Source organism: Furipterus horrens, unplaced genomic scaffold (genome assembly GCF_987537825.1).
Source record: "Furipterus horrens unplaced genomic scaffold, mFurHor1.1.pri manual_scaffold_4, whole genome shotgun sequence".
Lineage (NCBI taxonomy): Eukaryota > Metazoa > Chordata > Mammalia > Chiroptera > Furipteridae > Furipterus > Furipterus horrens.
In genome coordinates, this window is record NW_028327174.1 from 175301751 (window position 1) to 175320904 (window position 19154).

Consider the following 19154-nt stretch of genomic DNA (forward strand, 5'->3'; position numbering starts at 1 on the left):
CCTCCTTGAGCCAATTTCTAGACAGGCACGTCCATCAGTGTCTACGCCTCCAGATCTTTCAATGTCTCTCTGAGATTCTGAAAGGCAAGGGGCAGGGATGGGGGAGTCTGGCACGCAGCAGGTGTGCCGTCAGTGACTGTCAGCTCTCTGTGGCCTGTTTCTGTTGCAACTTTCCTGAAAAGCTGGACGAGCTCAGAGACCAGGGTCTAAAGGATGGGGGGGGGGGGGGGGCCACATGCAGTGAGAGAATTGGATGTGCCTGCCAGTGTGGGCCCACTGGTCACCATGGAAACCCAGGCTTCATGCTCCTCTCCCCGTGGCTCCCCACTCCCACCAAGCTGCCCTGGGCCAGGAGCTCAGCAACTGAGCACCACCAGGCTGGGTGTGTGAGCCATGCTATTTCTCAAGATCAGGAAAGTCATCGGGTGACTAATACACAATCTATTTACACTTGATTACCTTCTTCCTGTCCGGTAGGCAAGTCATTCTGGTAAATGATAGACCAGCTGGGGAACTCTGCACAGTCCATGACCAAGCCTTCTATCTGCCAGGAGGGTGTAAGGGCAGGTTTCAAAACATTTCAAAACAAGGCCCAGGAGCCCTAGATTAGAAGCCAGGAGTCCGGCTCGGCAGCATGCTGCTGTGTGACCTTGGCCAGTGAGTGCTTGGCCCCTCTGGACCTCGAGCACAAAGAGGATGCTGAGCAGAAAAGAATGCTCTTCAAGGACAATTCCACCCTGACATTCCCCAGCCCAGGGAGAGCTGTGACAGCCAGGCCAGGCTGCAGCCTGAGGTGACTTGGGGAGAGGGCAGACCAGGAAGAGACTTGCAGAGGGTGAGAGGCAGCCTGGTGCGAGGGGAGTGCAGGCATGCGGGGAGGGATGTTTGGGGAGCAGAACAAGACGAGGTGGGGAAAGGCAGTGCACAGACATTCCGGGAACAGAGCCCACAGCCACTGCAGAGCTGGGAGGGCCTGGCCCCAGGGGCCCAGACAGAAAGGTCCTTTACTTTCCCTGCTACCAGAACAGCCTCGAACCAGGGGGCAGAGATTATGGCAAACACATGAGGTAGGTAGAGAAATCTCAGATAAGGTGGTGGAGACTGTATTTCAAAAATCAGAAACAGCAGCTCTAGGAAGGGCCTCTGGAGCCTGCCTGCCACCAGGGTGTACACCGGCAGCTTCCAGCGCTATCTGTCCTGAAAGAGAGGGCAGCATGCATGCTCCTGGGAAGAGGTGCCAGGGCCAGCTCTTCGTCACAACCTGGCAAGCCCTGGGCTGATGCCACGCGGAGGTGGCGGGGCTGGAGCAGGAGGAGGTGCCGTCCTGACCTTGACAGCTGGAGAAGCAGGGAACCTGAGGATTTATAAAGACTGTCATGGCGCCCTGGGGAGAAGGCAAAGTCTGAGTCCCAAGACAAGGAAACTGAGGCCCAGAGAGGGAAAGCAACCTGCCTTAGGACACACAGCAAACCAGGGTAGAGCCAGAGCCAGAAGTCACATTTCCTGCCTCCTTCCTCCTGAAATAGGCCACAACTGTAACACAGAGACCTGAACATGAGACACACCACTGTTCTCTCAGATAGCCTGCTGCTGCTAAAAGAGGCCATGACAGAGGAGATGAGAAAGGATGTTTCCTTTTTCCCCTCTGCCTTTAAAATCGGGTGACTGGCTTTACCTGAGGTGTGCCTACCAGCACATGGGGTTAAAAAGGGCAGAAGGCAAGTTGTGAGCCAGGAAAACAGCCATGTCAGGGTAGCAGGTTCTGTGTGAAATGGCTTTCCTTTAATTTCCTCTTACTATGCTATAAACTTGATTTAATAATAAAAACATGCTAAGGACTTTTAAATGTGTAATTGCTTATAATATTAAAAAATTACGGGAAAATGCTTTCAGTTAACGTGTATGTGAGTCATCCTGTGAGATGACGCTTTGAACAATTTATAAGGGATGTTGGGGCTGGGTGAGGGGGTTACACATAAAAAGTTCCCAGGTATTTCTGCAGAACCTCTGGAAGTACAGAACGGATGTGAGAGTGCTTTAGCTGCAGGCTGCAGAGGGTGTGCTTTTCCTGGTCTTCCTACTTACTTAACCTTCCTGAGTCTCAGTATTCCCATCTGTAAAATGGGGTGATAGAAGTATCTATCCCTCATAGGCTCCTTGTGAAAATTACATGAGCTAACCATGAAAAGTGCCTGGAGCAGTGCCTGGCACACAGAGAAGCCCTCTGCAAAAAATAACAACCACCATCCCCCTCACCACCACCACCCTAGGTACTTTTGAGAATTCCTGGGGCTGAGGGCCTAGGGAGAAAGGATCCCAGTTGAGAAATATTCTGTACTTTTAGGTAACTAGGGCTTTATGATCTAATCTGTCTTTAGAAGCTCTTGCCCCATCATTATCACTATGCTTTTCCTCTCATTATCCTAGCAAAAGCCTCATCTCAGGCTTCTCCTCTCCAGTAAAAAGATCCTACATCTCGTTGCCCTTTGCTTAAACCCTTCTCTCTGCCTGGGTGACCAGGTCCCACTCTCATTACCACCACCTCCCCACCCCCCCAATGTGGATTGCACAAACTGGAGGCCTCTGAATTTCTGGAGATTGGCCTGCTCACCTTTGTGGACCAGCCACTGACCACCTGGATCCATGACTGTCTCCCTGCTTTACAGAAATGCGTGAGGGCAGTGGCAGTCTCTGCCCAGGTTACACAGTCTGGCCTCTAACACAACAGGATGCAGCAAGGGCTCCAGGCTGGGCTGACCAAGTGCACTACAGAGGGCCCGAGGATACCCTGCTCCACCACCCTGGTGTTTCAGCCGCCCACCTGCCAGGGGCCAGGGCCTGGGCGGAGAATTCAACAGCATCGAATACCATGTGAAGGACCAACAGACCCTCTGCTCCCCAATAACAACAATTCATGCACATATGCAAAGCTTGCTCCTTCCACCTAGGCCATGTCAGTGTTGTGTGCCCTACTTTACCATGAGGACACTACAGCTCACAATAGGCTAAGCATCCTGACCTGCTCAGCTACCCAAGTTGACCTCACGCACAGCCCAGCACCATTCCCACACATCAGCAGGTCTCCATGCATCTGGGGCCCTCAAGCCCAGGATCAAGGCTGGGGTGAAGAGAGAAGGTCTGATTCTACTCGCTCAGTGGCAGGCTTGGCCTGGGGCACACGAAATACACAGGCACTAGGGCAGGAAGGAAACTAAGAAGTGCTCTGATTCTTTCTTTTTAGTTTCCACATGAGGAAACTGAGGCCCAGGTGGCATGGAAAAAAACCGAGACCAGAGAGAGATGGTCCAAGCGAGATGCAAAGGGGCCCTAGGACTGAACAGTGTGAGCCAGGCTTGCACTGGGAAAGGAAGCTGCCAGCCCTTACCAGATCCTTACCTACTCAGAGTCGGTCTCAGGTGCCCCTTCAAGGGGCTGGTCCCAGGTGTCTAACAATGAGGCAACACACAGTGAATCATGATTATCTTTTTGCTCAAGGATGATAAAGACCTCAGAGGTCACTTGAGCCAACCACCCATTTGAGACTTCGCTACCTTTATGTCACCTTCCAACGCTAGCTATCTTGCCTCTGCTTGGTCACCTCTAGGATGAACAACTTACTGTCTCACTAAACAGCTTCACATTTATTTAGTGGGTTAAAAAAAATCTCAAAAGGATTATGACTTTGCTGAGCCTCAGTTTCCCTACCTATTCAAAATAAAAAGCTTGGACTGTGTCACTAACTTTCCGATTGGGTTCCACAGAGCCCTCAGGTTTTTTTTTTTTTTTTATTTACTGATTTGAGAGAGAGAGGAAGGGGATGGGTAAGAGATTTTTCGTTCCACTTATGTATGCATTCACTGGTTGTTTCTTGTATGTGCCCTGACTGGGAATTGAACCAGCAACCTTGGTGTAATGGGATGATGCTCTAACCAACTGAGCAACCCAGCCAGGGCTAGCCCTTGAGTTTTAAGGAGGCACCTCCAGAGCTACTGCTGGAGTAAGAGAAGTGATGGGGGCAGAAAGTGAGGCCCACCAGGCAATCCATGGGCATTTGGGTTGTGAGGTTCCGTGGAGAACTGAGTCTCACTCTTGGAGCCAGAACCTAATTCCTGTGGGAGACACAAAGGGGAATCTGTGGAAAGGGAAGTTGAGGCAGACAAGGGGGAGGGGTGAGAGGTGCCCCTGCGGAAGCAGGCATGACTCCCTACACCCTCCATTCCAGCCATAGCCCATGGGCTAAGCTGAGTTCTCTGTTCACAAAAGCACACCTCCCAAAAGTTCCCACAACCTGGATAGGCTATCCTATGCAGTGGTGAAAACAGGGCCTTAGCCATCAGCCCCGCAACTGACTATCCAGCTGGTTGCCTTGGGCTACTTAATTAATCTCTCTGGGATTCAGTATCTTCATTGGTATAATGGGCACCTACCTACACGTGATAGTGATGATCCAGTGAGAATTCACATCTGGTGCTGTAAACAAGTACAAGGGAGCTTAGCAGCTGCCGCCACTGCTGTTGCTATTATTATTGACTGACCCATCATTTCATAAATAGGTAAAAACAGAGGGACAGAATGTGCTGCCCAAGGTCAAACAGCCAGTTCACACTGACTACCCACTCTAAGGCTACCGCTTCACAGGGAAAACCGAGGCCCGGGGGACATTCAGGTGGCAAGTGGCCCTCTCAGACCTGCTTGACTCCAGCCTGGGCTCCTTCTGCACAGCACATAGGCAGGCCGTCTCAGGCAAAGGGCACGGGCTGCCTGGCAGCAGCATTCTTATGCACTGCAGGTGCCATCCTGTGACTGGAAGTTACGTGCACATTAATGTTACCGCATCAAAAGAGGTCACCCCAAAAGGATGGATGTAACTTTCCCTGTGCCACCCTCTCTGCTCCACTGTGGTCACCATCACCCACCTCCGTCTCCCACCTCCTTCTCCTCTCCAACTTGGTGAACTGCTTCCTGGAGCATTTATGGTCCCAGCCCCCATCCCTGCCATCAGTCACTGGTGACGTTACACACAAAGAATCCTGAGTCAAAGGAAACAAGGTCGTTACAACAAGAAAATGTCTTGTTTAATTAACTATTTCCTTAAAAAAAAATAAAATAAAAGTGGGTAAATTTGGGCACAGTCTCCAAGCTAGGAAGAAAGCCTAGAGCGGCAAATACAAGATGATTCTCTGGAGAGAGAATGCATAGAGATCGAGGTTCCTGGTGAACTCAAACTGCCCTGCCTTGGACCTGGCCCCTGTGGGTGTGCCTCATTGAAAAGCCAAAGTCTCACATAATAATTCCACCCAGCTAAATGGCTGCTCAACGCTGAGGTCCACGGCAGCACTGAGGAGGAACCCAGCTCCATTCCAAAGGCGCCAGGCAGCGGCGAGCCCTCCACAAAGGCTCCCAGCAAATCTTCCTTCCCCCTTTCAGCTCCCTGCCCCCATGTTCTGTAGATGTAGGTCTGAGCTGCTCACTTCTACATGTGTGACCCCAGGGAAGTGACTTGTCCTCAGTTTCCCTCAGCTGTAAAACGAGACGTCTCCTTTGCAGGGACATGGTGAAGCATGTATGTCAAAGGGCCCAGGACAGAGCCTGGGAGCCAGCCTCAGATGGCTCCTGCCATTTCCTTGTGTCCCGGATACCTCACCATCAAACACAAACACTACACTTCCTTCAGTCCTCCACCCCAAAGGCTGCCCTGCCAAGTACAGGACACATGCTTGGCAGTCTGCCTCTAGCATACTATTATGTGTCCTTGAGCAAGTCGCTCTCCTTCCCTAGCCTCAGTTTCCCCAACTGCTAAATGAGGCTGTTGGGCTTGGATGACCTTGAAGATTCATGAATGTGCCTGCGTCCCAGAGTCACTCCTGTAACCACCACTCCCTGAAGTCTGGGCTGAAGCCTGCTGAATGCAAGACAGGTCAGAGGTGTAGGGCCAAAGCTCCCCACAGCCGGCCTAAGGTTGGCACAGTCCCCAGTGCTGCCACACAGCCAGTGTTTCACTGAGCCCAGTGGAGGTGACCGTACGTGGGGGGTGATGAGACGTGACGGCAGGAGTGGGTGTCACTGCAGAACCGAGGTGAAGACTCCATCGGCACACCTGGTTCCGTGTCACTGGAGAGGAGCAGGATGCCCCTCCCTCGGGCCCCTGACCCCAACGCAGAGTCAGTGCTCTGCCTCTTGCTGCTCCCAGAGGCTGATTTGCCAGGAGATTGGGAAGATGGGAGTGTGAGGGGCGGTCCTCCAGGAGCATAGCTCCTGACCCTTCACAGGGTGGCCAGGAATTCTGGAGACCACATAGTATCACTAGAGAATCACTTTCCATAAACAGGAGGAGCAGGAGCCAGAGCCCCAGAAGCAGGGTCTGGACTTGCACCCAGGTCCTTCATCAACTGTCCTATATGGTCTCCACAGCCCCATGAGCTTCTATTCTGCATGGGCCCAGCATGTATTATGTGCTCAGTAAATGTTGCTTCCTGTTCCTTCCTTCTTCTAAGTCAGAAGGAATAAAGAGAAAGTGCTCAAAGACATCATGAACACCAAACAAATAAGCAAACAACAGAGGGCCACAGAAGGAGGCACCTGTATCCTCAATCCCAGACACAGAGGGCCAGAGGGCACCAAGATACTAGGCCTCAAAACTTAGGCTGACTCCCAACCTGCTCCTGGCCACCCTGGTGCAGGAACAGAGGGCATCAATCCACACAGGTGCTCTTTTGTCTCTACACTGCCCTCCTGGGCCAGGAAGACCCATACTGGGCGTGGGCGGGGGGGTGGGGGGGGGTCCTCTACTTGAGATCTATCTCCCCACCAGTCTGTTTGTGATGGCTGATAACCTGTTCATTCTCTAAAGATGCTCTAGGCATTATCCTGGAAAGATGCTAGAGGCATTAGGATGGCTGGCCACATTCTTTTGGGAATACACAATTTCTTTGACAAGGTTTTGTCATCAAGGGCCAATACAAAAATAGCCATAGTGGAAAGTCTCTGTTTCCTATTAATCTACCAGGTGGAGAACAAGGGCTCTTTAGGCTACTTCCAACCCCAAAACAAAGATTTCTTCTTATTTGGACAGAGATAATTTTGTTCCCAATGATCTAGTTTGCCACATTCTACAGGTAATGAAAGAAGGTGACCCAGCCTGCTTCTTTTATTGCCCTGGCTGCTAGGAAGCTCCAAATTAAGTTTTCTATTTCAAATGCTGCATCCTCCTTCAGTCAGAAATTCCCAAGAGAACCTTCCCTCTCTTCTCCCCAGTTACTTCTCTGTCCACATCTTGGTTAACTGTCCTTGGTACTCTGGTGTCTGAACTTGCACTGCACCCTGCCAGGTTCCTCCTGATGTAGGTGAACTGTGAAATGGCAAACTATGGTGAAGATTCAACATGGCATGGCCTCCATGAAAGCACAAACCTACCCTTGCTGAGATGGGCTGGGACCACCCTTATGTGTCCAGGAGTGGGCTTGCTACCTCCCTGCTGAATTGCGAGTCCCTGTGCCCAATTGCTTGGCTCACCTGTCATGATCCTCTGGGCCTCGTAGGGCTCCATGTAGCCAGCACTCTCCCCCTTTCCTGCTTTGCTCTTGAGATCATTCTTGGCATCAAAGGGATCTGAGTAGTCATCAGCAATAATCACCTGCAGAGAGGAAGATGGAAGGGTGAGTCCACCTTTGGCTTTCGGCTTCATAGCCTGGCTTTGCTCCAACACACATAAACTGAGCCTGAGCCACACCAGCAAGAAGGCGGAGGGTAGGCTGAGCCAGATCTTGTGCCCGCCCTCAGGAAGCTCCAGTTCTTGCAGGGATAACAAAGGGACGCCCCCACTGGCAGTGCTCCACCCCAAGAGAGGGACCTCTGAGCCTTTATGTGCAGCATGGTCGGCTCGGGGCACGGTGAAGTGAGAACAGAAGGGCATCGGGGTAGAGAAGCACAGAGGCAAGAACCTGGAGGGTGTCTTTGGGAATTTGAATTGCTCAATTTAATGGAATGGAAATGGAGGAAAGTTGGAAAGCAGATTGCAGAAAGCCTGGAAATGCTGACAAGCTCCTGGTGCTGGCTGAGGCATAGAAGAGCTTGTCTAGAGATAATTACGTTGAGTGTTCCATTTTCCCCAAATCTGGAACACAACCACGCCTTGGGTAATCAGACAACAATTTGGTGAGATCAACACACTACAGAGAACACTGTGGCCCCAGAGGGTCCCAATGAAAACACAAAAGCAGTTCAGGGAGGGACGGATAGAGTGCCAGGGCCAGAAAGGGTCCAGGAAGCAAGAAATCGGAAGACCTTTCTGTAACAGATGGGAAGCTGAGGTCCAGAGGAGGAAGGGGCTCGACCAAGACCCTTGGCCAGATCCTCTGCTCCAGGGCCTTTCCTGGCCTCCTCACTTGTCTCTACTCCAGAAAGAGCAGTTTCACAACAAATGGACAGAAAGTCACCTGGGGGTAGACAGTGGGGGCAGAAAGGGGAGTCCCACAGAACGTGAGAATCTGGGCTTTGAACACTTCAGAGACCAAGTTCCACATTTCCCTTGGAGAAGGGTAAAAATTCTCAGTTGGAGGCTAAGTGTAAATATGACAACTGTCTCTCCCATTTCTTCTTTCCTAACCTTCATGAGGGGCACAATTATCAGAGGGGAGAAGACAGGAACCCACCAAACTCGTTCCATTTCAACACATTCTAGCTCCACTACAAACTTCCAGTGATTTCTGTCATTATCTGTCTCTTTGGTCACACATCTGGCAAAGGGCAAGTCCTCAGCCTCCCAGCCAGGGCCACCCAGCTGCCTCTCTTGGGAGTGGGTAGGTTAGCGTTTCTCTCAACCCTTGGGGTTACATGAATTGTTATTTAAATTGTGGGTTTAATTAGAAACCACAGGAGCCCACTCTCCCATCTTCTGGAATGCAAGGCATTTGAGGGGCCTGTAAACCCAGGGGAAGGGAAAATCCCCCTTTGTCTGCCCAGTGAATGGCAGCTTGTGGCAGCAGCCCTGCCAGGGCGAACTAGTGACCTCCAGCTGCCCGGAATGTGATGCCCGAGGAGGGACTAGTGTGTGGAGGGGGCCAACGGGAGGCACAGTGCACAGTGATCAAGCTTATCAGTGGAAGACCCAAGGCTGGAGCGCCCACCACCTGAGCATGTGCACCCCACTGCCTGCCCCCATGGCCTGCACGCCACCACTCCACTGTGGGTCAGGCTCTGAGTCCCAGCGGGGGCCCTTCCAGATGCTGACATTGTAACCTTGGCCTTTCTAGAGACTCACTGAGCTCAAATGACACCAGGCAAGGGAAAGAGAGGGGGTTGGGGCAGAGCTGGGCCAGGCAATGTCTTTCATTTGATATTTCTATTCTACCATTTGCAGAACACAGCAGGGAGAAAATTATACACGTGAACCACTGTCAAACAGAACAGCTCAGATGCTGATCTGGCGTAAGGTTTGGTGTCTTAAAGAGTTCAAGAGACCAGAAGTCCAAACAGAGAAAATGGTGAACCTGCCGTGGCTGATGTCTAATCTTATGTCTCCTGCCCCAACCTTCCTTACTGTCTTTTTTCCAATCTATTCTGCCATGAGGAAGGGAGCAAACATTTCCCCAAGAAAACAAAATCATTTGGGGGGGTTAGCTTGGGAGGAGGAAGACAGGGGAGGGAGCTGGGCTACACGGAAGTGCTCTGTAATTTGCAAACAGGGAGGCTTGCAGGATATAAACCAAATCTTTGTTCGCCCTGGGACAGAAGCTCTGGGAGGCCTTTGGTTCAGCAGGCACTATCTGTACTTTCTAATTAAAATGAGATCTGAGCCTGGGCTGTCATGGGCCCCCAGCTGCCTGCCCTGCTTACTTCCGTTTCAATAAGAATTTACAAACCCTAAAACCAGGAAAAGCCCCTGGTCTCTACTGACATATGGTTCCAGTTATACCTGCTGACAGTTGAAAATCCTTCCGTTTAAAAAAAAAAAAAAAAAAAGTTTAGAATTTTGTTAGTTTAAGAAGCAAATCAGAAAGTTCCTAAAATGTATATTTAATCAATTTGGTTTCCAACTTCAAAGTGAGGTGGGTGGAGGGGAGGGAATTTGAGGTTTGAGCAACCTGAAACTCCGCAAACACTCCCTGAGCTGTCTGACCTTTTGCAAAATCATGTCCTGGTTTTGGGGAGTAAAAATTTAACCAGGTGTTAGGAGAGAGTTGAGTGGGCAGTTAGCTAGAGGGACGTGTGCTGTGCCACAGGTCCCAGCCACATGCACTGGGCAGTGTGATCACTGTCCAAGCTGCCCAGGGCTCACTGGAAGTCAGGGTGGCCCCATAAGGGGCTTGAGTGAAGGCTGTTGATCTTCTCAGTTAAAAAAGAAAGAGAATGTTTCCCCAGACGTGGGCTTGGATTCCTGCTGGGGTGGCTTTTGCCCCAGTTAGCGGACAAGTCCCTTGAATCTAATTGAACAATTCAACTGAAAGGGAGCCAGCGGAGACTTCTCTGAAGAGCAGGCCACCTGGGCTCATTAGAGGCTTTCCTTGGTTTTTGATCTTGGATTGGAAAAGACCTGACAGGGCACCGACCCTTCACATGGTCTGCTCGTGGGCCCACGGGGCAGGTGCAGGAGCTGAGCAGCAGCAGCAAGACAGAGGTTATGGCCGAACCCCAGGCAAGCCTTTCCTTGCTTTCAAACAAAACTAGAGACCCCAGATCAACCCAGTGTCCTTAAAAGACTTTCACAGGTTCATAAAGCAGTGAAACTGAGGGTCCTTGAGAGACCTACTCCACGATCCCTTTGATTTCTATGTGGCCCATGGCGGCCCACAGCGTTTGACGATTTCACCCTGCGCACCACCTCCCTGCCAGCACTCTGGGTGTCAGGTTCACGTGCCTCCTTTCTGTTTTGCACACACATCTCACTGCCTTCCATCAGTCTGGGGCCAGGGTGTTCTTATCTTGGAGATTTAGCTTTGTGATAGGAAGTAGTCTTCCTGTTCATCTCCAAAGGGAAGTGCTAGGGGAAGACGGGTGTTGCTACTTGGCCACACATCCACAGGCTTTGGTGAGACAGCTGCACACGGGTGGAGAGCTGAGTTCTCTCCATGTGCTTCTGGTGAAATGGTAAATCGGTAGAGCCACTTTGAAAGATAATTTTTGGCAGAATCCATTAAAATCCAGAAATGTAAATGGGTTAACCCAGCAACTTTGCTTCTCAGTATTTATTCCCAAATGTACACAAGGAGGCATGGACAAAGATACTTACTGGAGCAAGTAACAGTGAGAAATTACAAGCACCTGCAATATCCACCCATAGGGGAATTGCTAAATCATGTTAACTCCATGCTATGGAATATTATGCAGCAGGTTAAAAGAAAAAGCAGTCGGTCATTATGCACAAGTATAGTTCTCCACGACATGGCTTGGAATAAACGGAAAGCAGGATGTAGAATGATAGACATAACTTGACACTTCTTTAGGAAAAATAAAACAGGAACCTGTATCTCTAATAAAAAGAAAAGGTTTGGGGAGATACACACTTCACACTGACACCTCCTCTGGATTGGGGGAGGGGGTCTGGGATTGGGCTGGCAACAGGAAATCAAAACAGACTTGTCTGTAATGTTAACCATTTCGAACAAGGAAAACTTACATATAATACGTAAAACTAAACTTCTTAAAAAGCACTCCTCCCTCCTCACAGGCTATTTTTGGTACAGTAGATAAACTGTTTCCCAAACTTGCCTAGAGATAGGAATGGCTTGGAACGCTTGGTAAAAAAAAAAAAACAGATACCTAGCTCCGATAATGTGTATTTAATAAACAACTCAGGTGATTCTTATCAGAAAAGTTTGGTAAATGTGAGATAGAGCCAGGCCCCTTCCCCCACCAATTCAAAGCAAAGCCTCCAGAGAATACTCTGGATTTTCACTTTTACCAGATATTTCTCAGTTCTGTTCATTAAAATGAAGCAAGAAGTAGGTATTAAATGCAGTTCTCTGGGTTTTTTTCTCTGGGAGTCAACTGGAGTAAGAGATGACCCAGCATGCCTTGATCCATCTCCAGAACTGAAGACGTAGAGGTAATGGCATCCTCTGTGCAATCCTGAGGGCTGGCCCCAGATTGAGCAACTGGGCTGTTGGGGGGAAGAGGGCCATGCAGGCAAGCCCCAGACTTGTCCATGAGGGGGGCTGGCCATGAGGATACGCGAGGCTCTTTGTTCTAAAACACAGACTTTTCCAGGACAGCTCACCTTGGCTCTCAGCAAATCCTCCAGGAAAATCCCTGGCTCTAGGAAGGGCTGGTGGGAATGTAGAGATACTGCTGAAATGTGCTAAAATCCTTGCTAAAATCACTCAAACCTGATGGGGGGTGGGGTGCGCAGAGAGGTGGAGAAGCCACTACCTTCAGGAGTGGGTGATCTGTGCTGTCCCCATTATCCCAAGGGCACCTCCCCCGCATCACATAGTCACCTCCATGTGCTCTGCTGTCTGTGGGAACTAGCACCTTGGAGCTGCCCCAGCTTGGCTTCTGCTGGGTGAGGCAAGCTAAGTCACCCCCACTCTGTGCTGCTCTCCTTTTGCTGTTAAGTGAGGAGGTGGCACCCCATGAGGTCCTGGGTCCTTTCCAGGCCCATGGCTTCTGTCTGCCCTACTCAAAACTGCATAGGAACAATGCCATTAAGACTGTATGTTAGTTTTCTGAACAGTATGTGGGGCCAGGGATCTCTTTGGGAATCTGATAACTGAAGAGGGTGTGGTTCCCTCCATCGCCTTTATATATGCCTGCCAAGTGCTGAAAAGTCAGCCCCCTTACAGTCGAGCCACCTTAAAAAACAGTTAAGACTAGACGCACTCTTTGCCTTAGTGAGGTGGTGAATGCTGACTCTGTTGTAATTCAACATTCTTCACCTGGCTGAAAGACAGTATATGTGACTGGCCTGCCACTAGGCTGGGGGCGCTGGGGAAACTACGGCTGTGAGGAGGACAGTCCGTTCACTTGTCTTGCCTTGCCAGCTTGAATCCCAGCAGCCACAGCCCTGCAGGGCAGACAGCCTGTCCCTCTCTCTCACTCCCGGAATCAGGAGGGCTCCCTGAAGGTGAGCAAATGGTGCGCAGGGCATGAGGTGGCAGCAACAGCCAGAAGGCTTCATGCCTCTGTCCCCCACCAGGGGGCTGGGCAGGCTGGTGTCCTGGTTCTCCTTTGGGACCCACCATGACCCAGGCCCTGGCAGGCCTAATATGCCCACACCGGAGACTCCGTTGCCATGCCAGGACATGGCATTAATGAAAACAGGGATTGGGGGTTCTGGAAGGGTTCCAATTGACCAGGGGGCTGTCCAGAAAGAAGAAGTGGATAGATACTCTACACAGATCCAAGCTCAGCGAGTCAGGGCAGACATCTAACAGCCGACAAAGGAACCCACTCCCTGGGAACCAGAGCTCCAGTCACTCAAGTGTCCGAGCAAAGGCTCTAAGGTGGACACCTGCTTTGGGTGGAGGTCAGCCTGCTACTACTGGCCATCTGTGCTCCATGTTTTCTCACCACATCAGTGGCCCTAGAGTAGCACCCCAGTTTCAAGGAATGCCCAGGTGGGTGGCTGTTTGTTGAAACCCCAGTGAGGCAGAGGCAGGTGGTGTTTCTGAAGCCCCAGGGTGACCAGTGGCAAATACACGGAAAGGCAGGTGGCACTGCAGAAGGGACACCTCTAAGCAGGAACAGCCCAGACAAGCAGAGCTCTGGAGCGGAGCTGGCGCTACTGCAGCCTCACTGGGTCACTCCGGCAACCTGCTTTATCTCTTTGAGCGTCAGCAATTCATCTGTGAAACGGGCAAAACTGTTTGCAGTCTCAGCTTCGCACGAATGGTGTGAGGAGCAAATAATGAGGTGATTTAGGGACATGTCAGCAGTTCATAAAGAAAAGGCTTTGTTTGGTGGTGGCACCTCCTGCTGCTGGGGATCGAGCTAAGTACTGGGGTCTCTGCCCACTGAAAATCTAGTGGGGAAGACAAAACAAAGAACTGAGAAGAAACCTCAGTCGGGCCCCAGTGGCACACAGAGAAACTGGCTGCAATCAGGCACGACAACAGCAGTCATGTTTATCAACCACAGAAACAAAGCTGTTTATGAACAACCCCCCCCCCCCTTATGTTTTGGGTAGGATGCACCTCCTAGTCGGGGTAACTGGCTAAGTGGTAGAGGACCTCTTGGGACCCTCAGGGCCACCCCACCTGTGTGCTGGGCAGCGGCAGGGTGCTCGTGGTCTACGGCTTCCAGGGGTCCACAGAACTGGCTATCATCTTCTTTGGGGACACCCCATGCAGATACAAGCATGCACCTCCCCCCCTCCCACGTCGCCTTTCTCTGTCCCAGGCTTTGACCATCACAGACCAACTCCGTTTCCAGGCGTGCCAATAAATCATTTCTGACAGTGGAAGTTAATTTGGGGAAGATTAATTAGCCACATTCACACATTCAGTGGCAATTCCTGGAAATCAGACGGTGGGGAGGGTGCTTTTCCACAGCAGGGTCTGACTCGCCCATGCAGAATCACCTCAAATTCTAAGTCCCTCTACCATGCATGGAGGTCAAACGCCCTGCCCTCAGACGTCCGCTGGTGGGGAGCTCGCAACACCATGATCCTGTCTGTGGGGACAGTCGTTACGGTTAAAGCAGCCGCCGCCCACTTCTTTGTGCAGCTCTCGGGCATTACTGTACATGCTTCTTTACAGACCAGCCCGTGACCAGCCTCACATGTCAGGAGACAAGGGGTACATCAAGCGGTCTCCACTGGTCTTTCCAGTCCTCCCCCTCCCATGGCCACAGCTGCTCGCCTAGACACCTGCAGGCTCCAACTTGTCAGGAAAAATGCATTCCCAATTACAGCCTCTTTCAGCTCTCCCCAGGCCTCCTCCCGGCTTCCCCTCCCAATCCCCGCCTCACTCACCCACACCCCACGCTCCTTCAGTTTAACTCTGTGGAGATTGCTAGGGGTCCTGGGGGGGAGGCTCCTGGAGTGGAGGCTGGCCTGCCCTCTGTTTATCCTGAAACCTCACTAGTAAGTAGTAGGGACTAGTTTTTCAGCATCACTCACACCATGAGAGGTCCTATTTTGAACTCCAAATAGCTCAATCCTAGAATTTCTTAACTGCGTTCAGCTAGGACCTATAGATGGAGAGTTTAGTGCATCCCTCCTGAGGACAAAAGCACCCTGGGGTCTGCAGAGTGATTACGCATAGGTCAGAGCTCAAAGGGTCCCAGGAGATGGTCTAGACTGGTGAATTCCAAATTTTTCATGTGGGCAATTTGTGCCAAGGAAATCTCATGGGGAACCCCAACACACACCACTATCTGTAGTCTGAAAGTATGAATCCACCAAGGAACAAGAGGCCCCAAGGGGAGGGTGAAGGTCAATGCCAGAAATAGGGAACCAGATGTTTACCAACTCCCAGGTCCACATTGTGTTTGCGGTCCCTGTGTGGTTATCGAATTTTTCTCTTACAGTCATTCCTAAAATGTCCAGGGTGTATCTACCATAACCATCTCCCCTGGAGAAGCTCCCTAGCACCTCTTGCAAGGACTACCACCCACCCCTGCAGACAGCTCCCTGTGGGAGGCCAGCCCCAGCCCAGGATGGGTCCACCTGAGTCACCCACTGAGTGCCTCCCTTTGTCCTCCCGCGAGTTGTGGCTCAGCGCTGCCCAGCTCTCCTGCAAACTCCATCAACCTCACCCACCTTTCCCGACAGTCTTTCCTTCCCAAGCTTCCTGCTCAAGGGGGGACAAGTCCTCCTCCTAGAAAATACTCTCATATCAGCCCTGGGGTCAAGAAAGGTACGGTCAGGATTTTCTTCTTTCCCTGGCAGGGCACTTAGGGCTTTAAGGGCTAGAGAATGTACCATCGGGAGCAGGGACACAGGATGGCTCTGGGAGTCATTTACCAATCTGTGCCTCAGCTTCCTCATCAAAAAATGACACGGAGAGAGGACTACATGAGCCATCAGACACGATGTACCTCTAGAACAGGGCCAGGCACACAGCAAGTGCTCAAGGAATTATCTCAATGCATGATCCAGCCTAAGTCATTTGGTGATGTATATATTTATAGCCTGCCTGCTTCCAAAATGGGTTTGGACAGCTGTATTCAAGTCATCTTTCTGGCGTGCCACTGCTCCTCCCCAAGAAAGGATGGGGAATGCCCGTGGGGCTTTCTCACAGTAACAGAAGACTGCGAGCACTAAGGGCAGCTTCAACAAGTGTACTCACAGGAAAAGTATGTGGAAGAAAAACGGCGGAGCCTAGAATCCAAAGGCCTTCCCTGATAGCTGCGGTACCTTTAAAAACCAGGCATCTGTGCCCCATGAAGGGCCCAGGGCTAAGCAGGAGTGACAGAGCAAAGGGGGCCACTCTTGCCATTGGCTCCGTGCTCAGGGCTGAGATTAGGGGGAGAAGGTGCTCGGGTCTGGTGCCGCCCATGTGACCCAGGAGGGTGACGGACATTTCATCAGCAACAGTGACAGTGAGCCCAGACTAGGTGAAGGGTCACTTCTCTCTCAATGGGGCCCATTAGGATGACCTGTGCATGTTTCCAACATGGAAGTTGCCTTTACTGGACGAACTCTTTCTCACTGGTGGTCCGCCAGTTGAAGAAACTCCCTAAATCCCAAAGCACTTCTCCTATGTACTTGGTACCTTCTAATGTACAGGAAAGTGAATGGCCACAGAGCTTTGCAATGTTACACCTGTCTGTAATAGTGTCAATGGCTTCTTAATCATATGCACCCCATGCTTACAAAGTGCCAGGCAATGAGCTTCGAGCTGCAGCAGTGAGCTCAGGCATGGTTAAGCACGGAAGTTCCTCCGCTGTCATGTGCCAAGCAGAGGAGTTAAGGCACAAGGTGAGGTCCCTTTACCTGCTGCCCTGAATCGCAACTATGGGCAGGCCTGGCAGGTGAATTACAAAAGGACACCCACCATGAAGGCAATTAAAGAGGTTACAGAATCTTCACTGATTTAAAAAACAAAATTATTGTTGCCATTTCAGCCCCTTAACAAAAATTAGATGTCAAAACAGTACTTACAGAATTCCATTTTTCTAAAATATAGCACACGCAAAAGAAAGAAATGTGTTTATGTGCACAGAAAAAGGATTGCAAGGAGTGCTACAATACAGCACACATCCAGAAGTTTCCATGGAGCTTGAGGCCCAAGCGCTATTCCCTTCTCCTCTCCAGCTGGGTGCTGTTTGCTAAGTGACACGCCCTGCCAGGGCCTCAGTCTCCCCATGTTAAAGCTGGGAAGGGCAGAGTGGGTCTTACACAAAAGCAGAGCGGAAGAGACACTGAAAGAAACCCTACTACCGTCTTTCCTCACCAACATTTTCTAAAGGAAAGAACAATAACAAGAAACATTAAACAGGGAACCGAATAAAGCACAGTCCTTTTATAGTGAATGAATTTAACGTCATAAAACTTCCCTAGCTTTTCATTTCTCTAATTCCATCGGAGATCACTATGCTTGAGAAGCATTGGACCACACGGGCATTTCAGTCCTTCGGACGGTATTTTGGGTTTCATGCCCTCCCTTTGGGTTTCAATGGCCTGGTGTGCATCCAGTGTGAAAGGGGGCTGGCTTTTCCTGTCCCTCTTCCCTCCTGGTGTCCCCCCCTCACTCTAAGGGCACATTCTCCACCACTACTGAGTGTCGGTCTCTATGAAACTCCAGCATTGTGCTTGACAGCAGCCTCATGAATCAGACATGAAGTGGCCCTAATTTATGAACGCACATTGTAAAGTTCCCTTCCAAACACAAGGTCATAAATCACCCGCCACCGGAAACATTCTGTCTTTAAAGGGAGGCCAAGGTATCTTGAACTAAATGCCAGACTTACCTGTTTCAAAAGGGCAAACTTTGATCCACTACTGCTGTGTTAATCTAGTGATCCGGGAGGCCCGCCCCTCGTTGATAACGCAGCCCTCACAAGACATCACCAATCTGCCACCAGCTTCCTCTCTCCACACATGTCTCTGCCCAGACTTGAGGCCATGTGTGACTCAAACGGACTGACTCCTGGAGACAAGGGTCTTCTGGTGCCAGAATCTGAGATCCTTAGGCCAGACCCTTTAGGAGCGTGCTAGAGGATTTGAGCCAGCAAGGGGCTTAGCGGTGAGGCTGAGGATGGAGGAAACACTTACTTCGTGCCAGGGCCTAGACTATGTGCTTGTGCATACATCGTCGTAGTTTGTTCATCTTCCTAATTACATCATTTCCAGATGAGAAAAATCAAAGCTCAGACAGCTTTGGTAGCTTCCTAAGGCCTCAGAGCACACAAGGCAGTGCAGGTTTCAACCCTGGCCCACCTCACTCCAAAACTTAGGCTTCTCCGTGCCACCCATGGCCGGTTGCATGAGTTTAATATCTGGAGTCCTTTCTTGACAGCAGGAGGAGATCTCTCAAAGGAGGTTTGAAAGGAAGAAGAAGAAGAAACTCTGCCAATTTGGCCCAGATGTGCCAACCCCAGGCAAGGGCCATCCCTGACACTCCCTAAGTCAGCTGGATGCTGGAAGTCTCCCTTCCTCTTCCCGTGACAGCCGCCCTGTGACTGGAACACACCTGCAACCTGCCCAGGCCACACCTGGGGAAGCAGCCACTTCCGCCTGCAGTCTGTGCCCAGCACATGGCTTTCAGCAATTACCTCCCTCCATCCCCTCCTGCCTCATCCTTCCTCCCTGGGGGATCCCACCTCCTCCTACTCCCCTCAATGCACCACCAAAGACAGCACACATAGGCTGTGTCCTTTCATTAAAGGGAAGGTTCACAGCAACCAGGAGGCAGTGGAGAGGCCCCGGGATCCCCTCCCTACATCCACAAAACTTTGCACATGAAAACATCACTCAGCACAGCAGGGGAATGAGCTGAAAGATGAACCTGACCCTTGGCCCCTGCTTCATTAACAAGAGTTAATACTTGGACACTGCCCAGCATGCATTAAGTTATTATTGTTTGCAAAGTTGACTGGAAAGTCAGTCTCATTTTTCTCATTGTAAAGTGGGAGGGAATTTTATGGTAGAATTAGTTCATTTTTCATCTCATTAGGGTAACCCTAGCTGCATTACACACACACACACACACACACACACACACGCACAGTGTGGACCAAGGAACTGGAGATGTTCTGTCTGTGGAGAAGGAGGC

General features: G+C 50.8%; 1 protein-coding gene across 2 annotated transcripts in view; it reads right to left on the minus strand.

Moving 5' to 3' along the window:
* The window catches only part of SHB (SH2 domain containing adaptor protein B), a 123421-nt gene that overhangs the window by 72637 nt on the left and 31630 nt on the right, over nt 1-19154 (minus strand). For both annotated transcript variants that reach the window (XM_090274448.1, XM_090274449.1), the window contains one exon: nt 7513-7633. In XM_090274448.1, the coding sequence (XP_090130574.1) occupies nt 7513-7633 (121 nt within the window). The remainder of the gene's footprint in view (nt 1-7512; nt 7634-19154) is intronic.